We start from the raw sequence: 12,502 nt of genomic DNA on the forward strand, positions 1-12,502 counted from the left end.
AAAGACAACTGAAGATGGCAACAAAGCACAGTCCAGCAGCCTCACTCTATGGTCCCGCACAAACATAAATACTGCTTAGAGACATGTTCAATTTGACTATCATCACAGTTGTGTGTGTGTGTGTGTGTGTGACTGAGTGTGAGTCAGCTTGCTGGCTTGACTGTCGGCTTTCCCCTAAATAGGCGATGAAGACGACAACAACAGCAAAGAGCCATGTCAAATCGATAATCCCTTAAATTCATCACAAAAATAGGGAGTGAAATGTAAAAACTATAGGACATTTAGCCCTCCAGGCACTTGCGGTGGGACCTGAGGATTATGTATCCCCGTGTTCCTAATAAGAGAGGATAATGAAAACGTAGAGGTGATGTGGGACCCGGCTGTCATGTGAAATAACAGCTTAATCCAGGTCCATTTGATGCTGTGCTGCTTTAGTCCACTCCTCTGTCTGTAAGTGAGGTCTTTCCTGTCTGGCAGTTATTTACTCGGACTATTAATGCGGGTTTTTCAAATAGAGACACTAAGGGAACATTAACATCCAAATGAAGCTGTTGTTTGAAAGTATTGCAGCTGCCTGCTCTCACTGTCTCAGCTTATTTGTCTTGTAAACATATTCAAAATCATGCACGGAGCTGTCAGGCGTTCAAAGGACTGTGCACGTGCACTTTGAGCAAACTATTGTTAGCCAGTCCTTTAACCAGTTTATATACCCACAGTGCCACCACCAACAGCAGCTGAGGACACTTGGGCAAGGACTTAGTAGGTGTTTAAAGTTTTAACACATCATCCCAAATCCCCAGAAAAACAATGTACACTGGATACACACAGAGGGAAAAAAGTTAAGTTGAACCACTTCTGAATGTTTTATAAGGAGCCTGAGCCTGGAGGATAAGTGAGACTGACACTGGCATTAAGGGAGAGCAGTAGGAGAGAATGTGGAATTATGCAGGGTATTCAGATGTTTCTACTGATGTGAATAGTGCATGCCGTTTATCTCATGTACTGTAGCACTCATTGCAAGACTTGTTCTGTAAAGCGTCTGCATGCAAGCAGGGAGAGTGGGTAAAGTCACTACACATTCACCCACAGTAGAAAGGGTTAAGAGCTTTAAATCAATCCCCATCCATCTGCCTATATGCAACAACATCCTGCTGCAGCTCTGGACTTCACATGTTTTTAAATGATGAATGTGTTTTCAGTACCAACATAATTATCTTCAAGGAACAGCATCACATGTAAATATACACAGTATTGCTGCGCATTCTTTTTGACTGATTAATTAAATGAAACATCAAAAACAGTTCTGAAAAACAAACTTATTTCTAAGGATTAAGGTATTTTCTCTATATGATTGTGTTTTTAATTTTAAAGAGGCCTTTGCTGGTTTATATTACTTTATGTTCATTTAATTGTCTTCATTCGTTCTCACAACTTAAAAGCCAATCAAGCGTATTAACAAAATTAATTTGTTAATCGTAAGTTTTTGTTTGTTGACTTTCTTGTATGCACCTTTGAATGTGATATTTAATGGAAATCTATTTCATAAAGTGTAATAACATTCACATTAGTCGAAAACAAGTGAAGGGAGCTGTGACTTCACTAAAGGACGTTATCGTAATGTTACCTGCGCAGCAGCAGTTTGGGGTGGTTCTTGCTCTCCAGGTTGCGGTCAATCAGGTCCGACAGCAGGTGTTTAAGGACATCAGTGGCGTACTCCAGTCGCCCCTGCAGGGCAGTCATGATAAGTGAGGCCACGTTGCCACGGTCCCTCATGGAGAAAGAGCGCTGCATTTCCAGTGTTCGGATGAAGGTGAGCAGGAACACTTTGTTGTTGATGAGCTGGCCAAACAGCTTCAGGGCCTTCTCCACATTCTGCTGGCCATTACCTGACACCTGGACAGAAGAGAGAGGAAGAACAATGTGCGTGTTAAGGCTAATGAGGGTCCAGCACTAATTTGTCCAGCAATAATTTGAATAATAATGAGCTGAGTTGTTTCTTGAAAAGGTTTGTTGCTCTTCAGCTTTCACTGTGACCTTGTCTCCCACAAAATAAAGATTTTTCCACAGGCACAGAAACCCTCACTCATGTTTCACTTCAGGCACACAGAAGCTCCCACTCATGATGAGTAACTGAGAAGATCTTAATCAATTATTGACCAAAAAGCATTGCACTCCGAGTTAGCCGCCATTTCACTTTCAAGACAAATGTCAAATAACTTTCCAGCGTAAGACGATCCAAGTAGCAAAACTCACTTTGTGTTTGTTTGAGTGCTGTTTTTTCAAAGTGTGGATAACTAATGTGGCTCTTTTTGGCAAGAAAGCCTGTCATAGATAATGTCAAGGTTATGCAACTTTCTAAGAAGGGAATTCACTTCTTAGAAAGCTGCCTTTGACCTCTAGCATGCATGGCTAGTCTTATCTGAACCAGTACCAATCTAATTAACCAAACCTGGTAGAACTGCTTCATCCTGCCTCCCACTGTCACACAATCCACAGATAAAAAGGTAGACCTCTATCACCATCTTAATCCCTGATAGTTTCATCCTCTGGACACCGCTGCCTGCATTCCACATGAAATAAACTCATTCCCCTGCACTTTTCTGGCCTCACGAAGAGGAGCAAAAAGTGTTAACAAGCCAGTTTTTCCCCCCCTATGGAGGAACCCCCAGACCTGCCTGAGGATTTGGAATTAGTCACTTCATTACCCCTCATACTGCAGCCACTGGTGGATGAAATAGCCATGTGCTGGGACCCTGTTTTCCATGAGGGAGCTTGCATGTGAGGTGTTTATATGTGTGTGTGTGTATGCTATCCAGCATGACTGACTATGTATGAGAGTCAGACCAGAGTGTAGTAAGGATAAGTGGCACGCTGGTATCCTTTCCCCCTCGAGCAATTCCTCGTGTATGGAGGTTACCCTACATTGGGAGATGGTATGGGCAGACACACTCTTCAGCTCTGTTTTTTTGACTTTCCCTTGCCCTCTCTTAAGGCATCCTCTCTCTTTTTATATTCACTTTCTTTGCCTCTCCTTCTTGCACTCTGTCTCAAGTTACCTCCAGTTCTCTGAGGACAGGATGATCCTCTATGCCAGGGAAGAGGACCCTCATGGCGTACGTCCTGTAGTCCAGATGGGGGATACCGGCTCTGTCGAGGTCGCTGGTCAGTTCATTGATGTCAGTCTGCAACTCGGCAAAAGCTGTGAGAAAAAACACAGACAGGACAGAGAAATCGGTTGGAGGGCATACTTGAGAAATGCATCATAAAAAAAATCCTTAATCCCCTAAGGACCGAATAAGTGAGTTCCTCTTATCTTCATGGTGTTTACTGCCGTTATGATGAAGATGACAGACGGTTCAAGATAGCCTTCATGTCAGAGGAACTCAATATTTCACAACTCTCTCTTAAAAAATACACATCTCTCTCACACACACACACACACACACACACACACACACACACACACACACACACACACACACACACACACACACACACACACACACACACACACACACACACACACACACACACACACACACACACACACACACACACACACACACACACACACACACACACACACACACACACACACACACACACACACACACACACACACACACACACACACACCTCCTTTTCTCACTCATTTTTATCTACCAGCCAGTAAATTGGCTGGGGCAAAGGCCCCAAAGAGTGTGTCATCTCAGTGTGAGGCTGCAGGTGAGCACTAGTTAATTGGGTCCATCCTGACTGACTCTCGTTCAGGCCCATGGCTCTGTTGCTCTGCTTTAGCGCCCTTGGGGAGGCTCCCTGTCTGCAGCCTATCACAGGAGCAGCAGCAGTCCCCTAACACCGTCCTCAAAACCCGGCCATGTCCAAGCAGTCTTAGCCCTCACCTCCTGGCCCCCACAGCCCCCTGCGACTCATGGCTTTACACACCAGCACATGGGCTCACAGTGTATATACTCATAAGGAGGAACCCAGGTACCTTCCTAAATCCAACCCGCAGGGCAGCACTCTCCAGGCCACTGCTAATGGTTAAAACATTAATCTTCTCCTTTCCCAAGGCTGCCAGTGGGATTCCCCTTGTTTGCCTACTCTGTCTATCTGCCTGTCTGTCTGTAATTTCACCATTGTTTGCTGCAGTAGGATGTTTTATTTTTTTAAGGCATAATAACACCGGGGGAGCTGATCAGGAGCAGCTGGAGGGGACAAGTAATAAGGTCCTCTCCGGCTGATGAAATCCCCTGAACACTGTCAAACACAAACTCACTTCTGCTGTCTCAGTGATTGGCTGTAATGACCCCGATGATGACATCAGGGGCCAATCAGCAGTGTTTAGTTGAAAGCACGGACATGGAACTGAACGTTGCAACATTGAGCGGATGCTTAAAGTGGTAGGTGCAGGTTAGCTTGAGGTTAAATATTGTCCCCATTGACTGGGTAGAATGTCAAAGGTCAGATTAACTGCTGTGCCTTCTCTTTACCAGGAGTCACAAGGGAGAAAGGAGTCTGTTTCCAAGCATTGTGACATTAACAACTTGTAAAAACACTTAAGGGCAGTTATTGTCCCAGTGCATTCGTACATGGAAAGACATAATTACAAAGGTACAAACACACACCTTGTACGAAAAACGTTGAATGACCCCTCCATTTAAGATGTAAATAAAACGTAATGTGCCTCAGCGGAGTCAGGATGACTCACTGACCCAGATTTGGAGAACATTTCAATGAATTATTAAATGCACACGGACCACCAATAATTTACTTACTGTACTATATACACAAATACAAGCTTGTTACATGATTACAGTCTCCTCAAGTGAGATGCATTCACCAACCCAATCCAGCTACACGAGTCACAGAGAAGCCTCTAGAATTACAGGAAGTAAATGGATCTTCTGAGCAGAGTGAACCCATAATCACCCTCGCTCGAAGATCTGCAGTTTAGCAGTAAGGTCTACATTCCTGACACCAACCTTCTTTGCACTCCAGGGCAACTCGTGACTCCAGGTTGTCCATTTGCATCTGCAAGCGCTTCAGGGTAAGGTCATTCTCACGTGACTTTCGCTTGTAGGCGATGAGGACGAGGATGACGATGATGAGGAGGAGACCTCCACCTGCTGCGATGCTAACAATGGCTGGGAGGGTCAGCAGGCTGTCAGACATGATGTGAACCACACCCGGGGAGACGTGAAGGCCGCCCACTTGAACCTGTCAAGAAATGCACATAAACAATACATAACATCAAAAGAAATTTTCTGTTATTTACATAACCTCACTTGACAACTCGGTGTATCTCAGGGATCCTCAAAGGTATAACACTGAACCTGAATTCTAGCATGTTTCAGCAAAATCCGATTGTTGGTTTTGAGATCTGTTCAAATGATAATCGATACACAGCAAAGCCTCACCCAAGTCCCATAAATAGTGCCGAAAGCTACGTAAATATCGTTTACTGAACTAGATACTGTGTGTAAACTCATGGCCGCCTACATGGGGATGTTGAGAGGGAAAGAGTCCAGGGCTTGCACTCTATAAGCGAGCAGGCAACTACAAATAATTGCAATGAATTCTGACAGAACCTTTTGACAGCTAGAGCATACTCATGTTGCTCTTCCTTTGACCCCTTTCCTTCAGCTGAATGAACAATGATGAGAGCACAGATAATAGAGTTTAGAGGCCAACTACTATGAAGAAGAAATCACAAATCCAGGGATAGATGGAAAGTAAGTGAGAAAGACAGTTAGGAACAATAACGGACGCTCAAAGAGCAGCAGATGGGTACTGACCATGACTTTGTATTGTCCAGTGAGGTTGGGTGGCTCACACAGCAGCTGGCTCTCAGACACAGTGACAGAGCAGGGAGTCTCTCCTATCAGCACCGTGTAGTTAAGCTTCACCCCTCCTGATGCCGGGGGAACCAGGTTTCTGCCCTGTGGGCATCCGGCGATGAACAGAAGGGTGTGAAGTGAGAAGATAAATTCAGACACTGAAACATACAGTTCAATGAAAAACAGACACTTTTAAAAATGCAGTGCAAGCCAATATGCCACCTAAATATACTTTAAATTAGATCCCTAGGTTTGGACACAGCTGCCACCAAATATGATTCTATACTGAGATGAGGAGGGTGATATATCGCACAGTGGTGATAAGTGGGAACAGCTGGTAATCAGGAGAAAAGAATAAAATATATCCCTCATTGAATCTGCTATTTACAAGAATTCTTATAATGACAGAAATTAGCTGGGAGAAAGTTTTCTACCCTGCAAATAGCCCTCCACACTTCATTTAGAGGCCTAGATGATCACTACCCCTCAATGCCAAGTGGTAGGATCATGTTCTGTAGGTTTATTTGCATACTAATCTGTATTTTCTGTACCTTGAGAATGATAGGTGATCCTGGTTTTTGCTCCAGGACACCATTAGTGCTGAGCGGCTCAAAGTAAGGGTTTGGATAGTAGAGGAGGTTGGTGTTGTTGTAGACCAGCAGTGCCTGGACGTTGTTGAAGATGAACCCAAACTCGTCCGCATGCTTCACTGTGTCCAAACCTGGAATGTACTCTGCCATCAGGGAGGGAGCAAAGCAGCTCATACTGGTGGTGTTCAATACTTTGCACACCTAGGGAGAAGGTATAAGCACAGGAGGAAAAAATGTTTGGGTGAAAATCCACTTTTCGTGATGCACCGGGGGATGTGTTGCACAGAAATAGTCTACATCTCATGCTATGATAGCCTGAGCATCCTGAAATGAAACAAGAAATGCAATTCAGTCATCCAGGATGAACTTAGACAGCTCCGTACAGCTAAGATTTTTCTTTTCCTCTGGCTCCAAAATAAGACACAGAGTTTCAAGCAGATCCTTTGTAAACTCCTCTGTTTGTTATAACCTAAACCATGATTTTAAGTGAAACACATTGGTATCAACATGAACCCTGCAGCGAGCTCACCAACCAAATAATTGACACATAAAATCCCAATTCTTATTGAAGAAAAGGATTTATTTTCTGTCATTAAATCCATCTTTATTGTAGAGGAGGCCTCTATAAAATTGAAAGTAAATTGCTGTGACTGGCTCACTGAAAAACACTGGAGGACAACAACCACAAAGGATGGAGGCATTGCTCCTCTGTCTCCTCTGGTAGAGGCTGAGCTATGGCTCTTTTATTACTTCTCTCCAGTTTGCCCTGATGAGAGACCTGTCTTCCATCCATCCTGCCTGGCTTAGCTCTAGAGGAAAGGGGAGAGAGGATTGATTGCTGCACAGCACTCTGCTCAGAGAGGTTTTTATCTTCTTTCACTCCCTCCCAGCTCTCTCTCGGGGGAAGAAACTTAATTAGAGGTAAATATCATCAAAGGTGGTGAACGCTAGCAACTACCACGCCTTCTACCTGTAGTCTGCTGCTCCGGTGAAAGCCAGGGAGATCAATCCAAAGTCATTCTGTGTAGTGTATGCCAATTGGATTTTACCAGCATGGTGCATGGTGAGTTGCAGGAGCATGATTGTAGAGGTGGAAGGAAGGACTGGAATTTGTTCTAAGATATAGACTATAGACTGTTTTTCCACCATGCAGGGCACTGACTCTTCATTCAGTTCTGATTTAAGAACTTGTGATTGTTGTCATCTCAATTAATCATTTGGCCTATTTAAAGTGAGATAACACTATAAAGGCCTGTTACCTTCCTAAAGCCAAGCGTGACATTTTTGAATGTCTTGTTTTGTTCACAGCTTGAACCAAAGATATTAGGTTTACAGTGATTTAAAACAGAGAAAAGCAGCAAATCCTCACTATTTGAGAAGTGGAAACAAAAAACGTTTTGTTCTTTTGCTTGAAAAAAGACTTAATGATTGGCAATTAATGTTACATCACTCGGCTAAATGATTAAATGACTTAGCTGCGCTTATTAGTGAAAGCAACATGCAAGTGTCTCAGCAACATTTACAACATTACAGCCTTACCTGTCTGTAGCTACTATACTACAAGCTCTGAATACTCAGAAGAAGCTTTTCTTGGTCTTCACATTTTATTTAGAGTTCCAACTTTACAAACTACAGTAACAGTGCATGACGAGAGCGAGAAGATAAGCTCTTATATAGATAACACAACCAGATAAGACTCCTGACATACTTTCACCAAGTTTAGGTTCTTTGAAATCACATTAACAGCTGAAAAGTTATACGAAAAGATGAGAGTTAATTAAATTTTTACAGAAGCATGTACCATGTACACAGTACCATGCATTGATGCCACTTTACGGTGAACCACAGGTAACCAATAAAACAAACAAAATTGTTCCAGACCCACAAAAAGCTGTATATATTTACAGTGGCTTAAAAAGTAACCCCTCCATGAAGTTTTCTCCTTTAATTGCTTTTCAACAATGAATCTTGGTCAACATAATTTGGCTTTTTTTTTGTCAGTTATGTAATGTCAATTAATTAAAAATATAAAATGCTAAACAAATGCCTAACTATTGGCTCCCTTTAAAGTAACCCAGTTTAACACTGGTGCAACCAATTGATGCTACACACCAATGAGTCACAAGCTTCAGCAGCTGAGATGGAAGAAATTGCGCATACAACATCTGTGGTCTGTTCTTCGTCAGTTAAAGTTTAATGGGAGAGTGGCAAAGGTAAAGCCAATGCTGAAAAAAGGTCAGAAGAAATCTAGAGCAAAGTTCACCAGAAGGCATGTAGAAGACTCTTAAGTCAACTGGAAGAAGGTTCTTTGGTCTGAAGTAACTAAAACTGAGCTTTTTTTTTGGTCATCAGACTAGATAGTAAGTTTGGCACCAAACACTACACACCGCCACAAACACACCATCCCCACCATGATGCACGGTGGTGGCAGCATCATGATGTGGGGGCGCTTCTCTGCAGCAGGCAATGGAGGGTAAACTAAATGCAGCAAAGTATAGGTAAATACTGAAGGATAACCTGATACAGTCTGCATTATAACTGCAAATTAAGAAAAGATTTGTTTTCCAGCAAATCAATGACAACAAGGTGAATGTTCTGGAGGGGCTAAGTCAGAGTCCAAATCTCAATCTAACTGAGAATTTGTGGCTGGGCTTGAAAAGGGGTATTTACCCACACTCCTAATGCAATCTGACAGTTTAGCAAAGAGGAATGGGATAAAATTACAGTGTACAGATGTGCAAGGCTGATTGAGACCAATCCACACAGGCTCTATGCTATAACTGCAACCAAAGGTGCACCTATCAAACTTGAAGGGGGTGAATACTTACGCAAGCATTTATATAACATTTTACATTTTTAATTAACTCATATTACTTCATCGAAATCTGTTTTTGCTTTGGCATAATATTATTCTTTTCTTGAAAGGGGAAACCTTATAAGGGGTGAAGACTGTATAATGAGCTAACTGGTAGAACAGTGTGTGATAACAGTGCTGTTCAAACTCTAACAATGACTCACTACTGTGTAGAAAGATTGTGATTGATTGTAAAGAAATATTCTTTTGCTATTCATAATGTAAATGCACCATCATGGAATAGATCTTTTAAATGAATGTTTTCCATTCATATAGCATAATTTGCGAACTGCATACAGTGATTTCCATGCGCTTATTCTGGTTGTTGTTGCTGTCAAGTGTCTAAGCCCATATGGTCGTAGCTCCGCATGGCACAGGGCACTCAAACAGGACTAATGATCAGTATATGGGTACTAAAGGTTTGATGGATAAAGCAGTTCAAGCCAAGTTTGATATGGGCTGTTTTCTTACTGTTGGCATGGTGACATGTTATATAGACAGGCCCAGATGCTCCGGCAGCATCCTCGGGACTGTCACGTTGGAACAGCAATGCATTTGCAAGTCAACTAAAGCTCTGACTACCATCTGCTCTGCCGGAGATGGATACTGTAGGGTTTTTTTTCTGCACTGTCCTCACTTTCTCTCTTCTCTCCCTCTCTCCCTGTCTCTCTTTCTTAAATAAATCCTTTCTTTTGCTGAATGCTGTCAGGACAGAAAACTGCTGCTATCATGCGGGATGTTTTTCAGGCTGTGTGGCAGTGAGTGAAAACGTGGGTAAATCCAAAGTGATGAGTGAGTAAATAGTGATGGGTAAATGGGGCATTGTAGGATTTGATAAAGAAAGTGGGATATTTGGGTTTCTCTCTGGGTGGCGCAATAATGGCTATATTTCAAAACAGCACAACACCTCTGCATGACTTCTGCGTTTCAACAGATAGATATTAAGTATGTTTTATTACTGTATAGTGCATTCTGTTTACACTACAGAAGGATTATAAGGATTACTGGATTTCCAAACACTCTACTGAATTACAAGATTATTTTCTACCCCTCCATCTACTTCTCTGCAGAATGCAACAATGTGCAGTCATGTACATGTACGTGCGCAGATTCCAAACAACCCTATGTATTTTCACTCTCTATCTCCAGCATGTCACAATTTAAAAAAAAAAAAAAAAAGTGTATATTGTCAAATGCAGAGTATGCAATAGCACATCTTTTCCTTTAGGCTATGTGGCGAAAGAAGCTACACATTGTACAGCATTGATAAAGTGAATTGAGGTCAATAGAAAGAGAAAATAATTGGAATCTTGGCCTCATCCGTCTTCTTTCTCTAGTGTTGGATAGAGCCAGGGTGTTTTAAGGCAGTAACACTCCAACCCCTCTGGCTGAATACATTACCATGATCTACTGTGCGGCTACAGCCCACTCAATCATTCAAAGGTCTCTGGCCAGAGTAGCGGTGAGAGAGACTGAGGGAGAGAGTGAGCTGATAAGATGGACTAGCTATGGAGAGGTGCGTAGGAAAAATGTGAGGGGTTCACAGAGTCAAAGGCCATCTGGAGGCTACCATTAGATAGCTAGTCACTGACTGCTCTGCTGTTCCTATACTTGGTTACTCCTACACTGTGTCTATTTTCCTGCCCGCCTGCTGTTCCAACCAAATGCTAATACTGGCATTAAGTCTAACTTCAGCTCTGATCCATCCATCCATTCCAGTTCTGCGTGGTATTCGAGCTAGTGTAGAGCCAGAGCTGGTAGTTTAATGTTTCTCTCAGATGTGAGTCTTTATGAAAGGGGGAAAATCTATTTTTTTAGACGATAAGTGTGTGATAAATTGCAAATATCATCAGTAACCACTGCTTCATGTGCCGACAAGAGGCGTTTTGTCTTTTAAAATGAATAATATCGTGAAAAAGAAAAGATGTCACAGAAGAACAGCACTAGCCCTCCAGACTGTGGACTCTCAAGATGCCCTGATCAATCAATGAACCACTCATGACATTGAAAACTGATGAGGGGAGATTTATGGCACATTTATACGGCTTTGAATACAAAAAACATTGCAAGCATGCAAATTGTAAGTTTTGAGCACCCATTATCATTTCTTATGGCATTGATTGGCACTCTCCCATAGTGATCAGACAGCCTGATTGGACAAGAAGTGAGAGGTACACCCATACTCAACACAGTCTATGATCAGCAGCAGTTGTAAATGCACCCGATGTGCCAAGCCTGACACTCAGTCCAGGCATCTTAAGTGTGGCAAATGTGGTAGATGAAATCTTTCTGGGACAGGGAAATGTTCTGGGGCTGGAAAATAACCCTTTTAGCTTTAATCAAGATCATGATAAATGTTTCAATTGTGAATCCGGTGACAGATACAGAGCATTTCACAAAGAAAATTGTCTTTTTTTTCTCTCTCCTGGTTTCTTTGTGAATCTGTGCAAGTGACACAAGGGAGGGAGAGAAGAGAAGCAATTTAGCGGGAGACAGGTGATCATTTGAAGGCTGGCTGACAGACAGCAGCTCTTATTGCTATAGGCTGCTCTGCTGTTTGCCTTCCTCCACTGACAAAAAGGGAAGGGAGTAGAGGGGGCTGCAGGGTGGGATGAAGGATGGGTAATTGTAACCTTAGCATTTAATAGAAATTCATTCTCTGTGGCTGTGGGGGCAATCAAGACGGTGACACAGTCGTCTTTCGCAAGGCGCTAGGTGGGGAGTTGGAGACGAGGCAGCGTGGAGATGAACAACTCTCTTTCAAAGCGTCGGAAGCTGACAAATCAGACAGCACAGCACCCACACACGAGTCAAATCCCATTTCGCCAGGTCTCTCTCTCTCTCTTCCTCTCATCAACTGTTCCTTTCTCTTCTTTAAACTTGAAACAGAACGGATTTGTCTTCTACTCGTAATTACTACTTTCATGACTCATAAAGGTTTTTTAGGGAAATGGTGCTTTTAAATGGGGAAACACTGTTGCACAAACCCCCCAGGCAGAGTTATGATTTATATTAAGAAAACATTCCCTAAGCTAAACAGACACCTAGGGCCAATTTGAGACTACCAACGTCAGGGATAGGAAGTTGGAGATGCAGAGAGAGAGAGAGAGGAGGCATGTTGGGACAACTCTGTGTAGAATTCTGCACGTGAGGCATCGCTTTGAGGATGTTGTGTTGTATGCATGCCTGCATGTACACCAACATGTTCTGAAATTCTA

At 42.7% G+C, this 12,502-nt stretch overlaps 1 protein-coding gene across 3 annotated transcripts in view; it reads right to left on the reverse strand.

Annotated features, from left to right (window-relative positions):
* Nucleotides 1-12,502, reverse strand: part of plxna2 (plexin A2) — a 173,157-nt gene that overhangs the window by 27,181 nt on the left and 133,474 nt on the right. For all 3 annotated transcript variants that reach the window (XM_035958021.2, XM_023293175.3, XM_035958066.2), the window contains exons 18-22: nt 6,392-6,631; nt 5,799-5,942; nt 4,986-5,220; nt 3,057-3,199; nt 1,625-1,893 (exon numbers count right to left, since the gene is read on the reverse strand). In XM_035958021.2, the coding sequence (XP_035813914.1) occupies nt 1,625-1,893; nt 3,057-3,199; nt 4,986-5,220; nt 5,799-5,942; nt 6,392-6,631 (1,031 nt within the window). The remainder of the gene's footprint in view (nt 1-1,624; nt 1,894-3,056; nt 3,200-4,985; nt 5,221-5,798; nt 5,943-6,391; nt 6,632-12,502) is intronic.

Source organism: Amphiprion ocellaris, chromosome 8, assembly GCF_022539595.1.
Source record: "Amphiprion ocellaris isolate individual 3 ecotype Okinawa chromosome 8, ASM2253959v1, whole genome shotgun sequence".
NCBI lineage: Eukaryota > Metazoa > Chordata > Actinopteri > Pomacentridae > Amphiprion > Amphiprion ocellaris.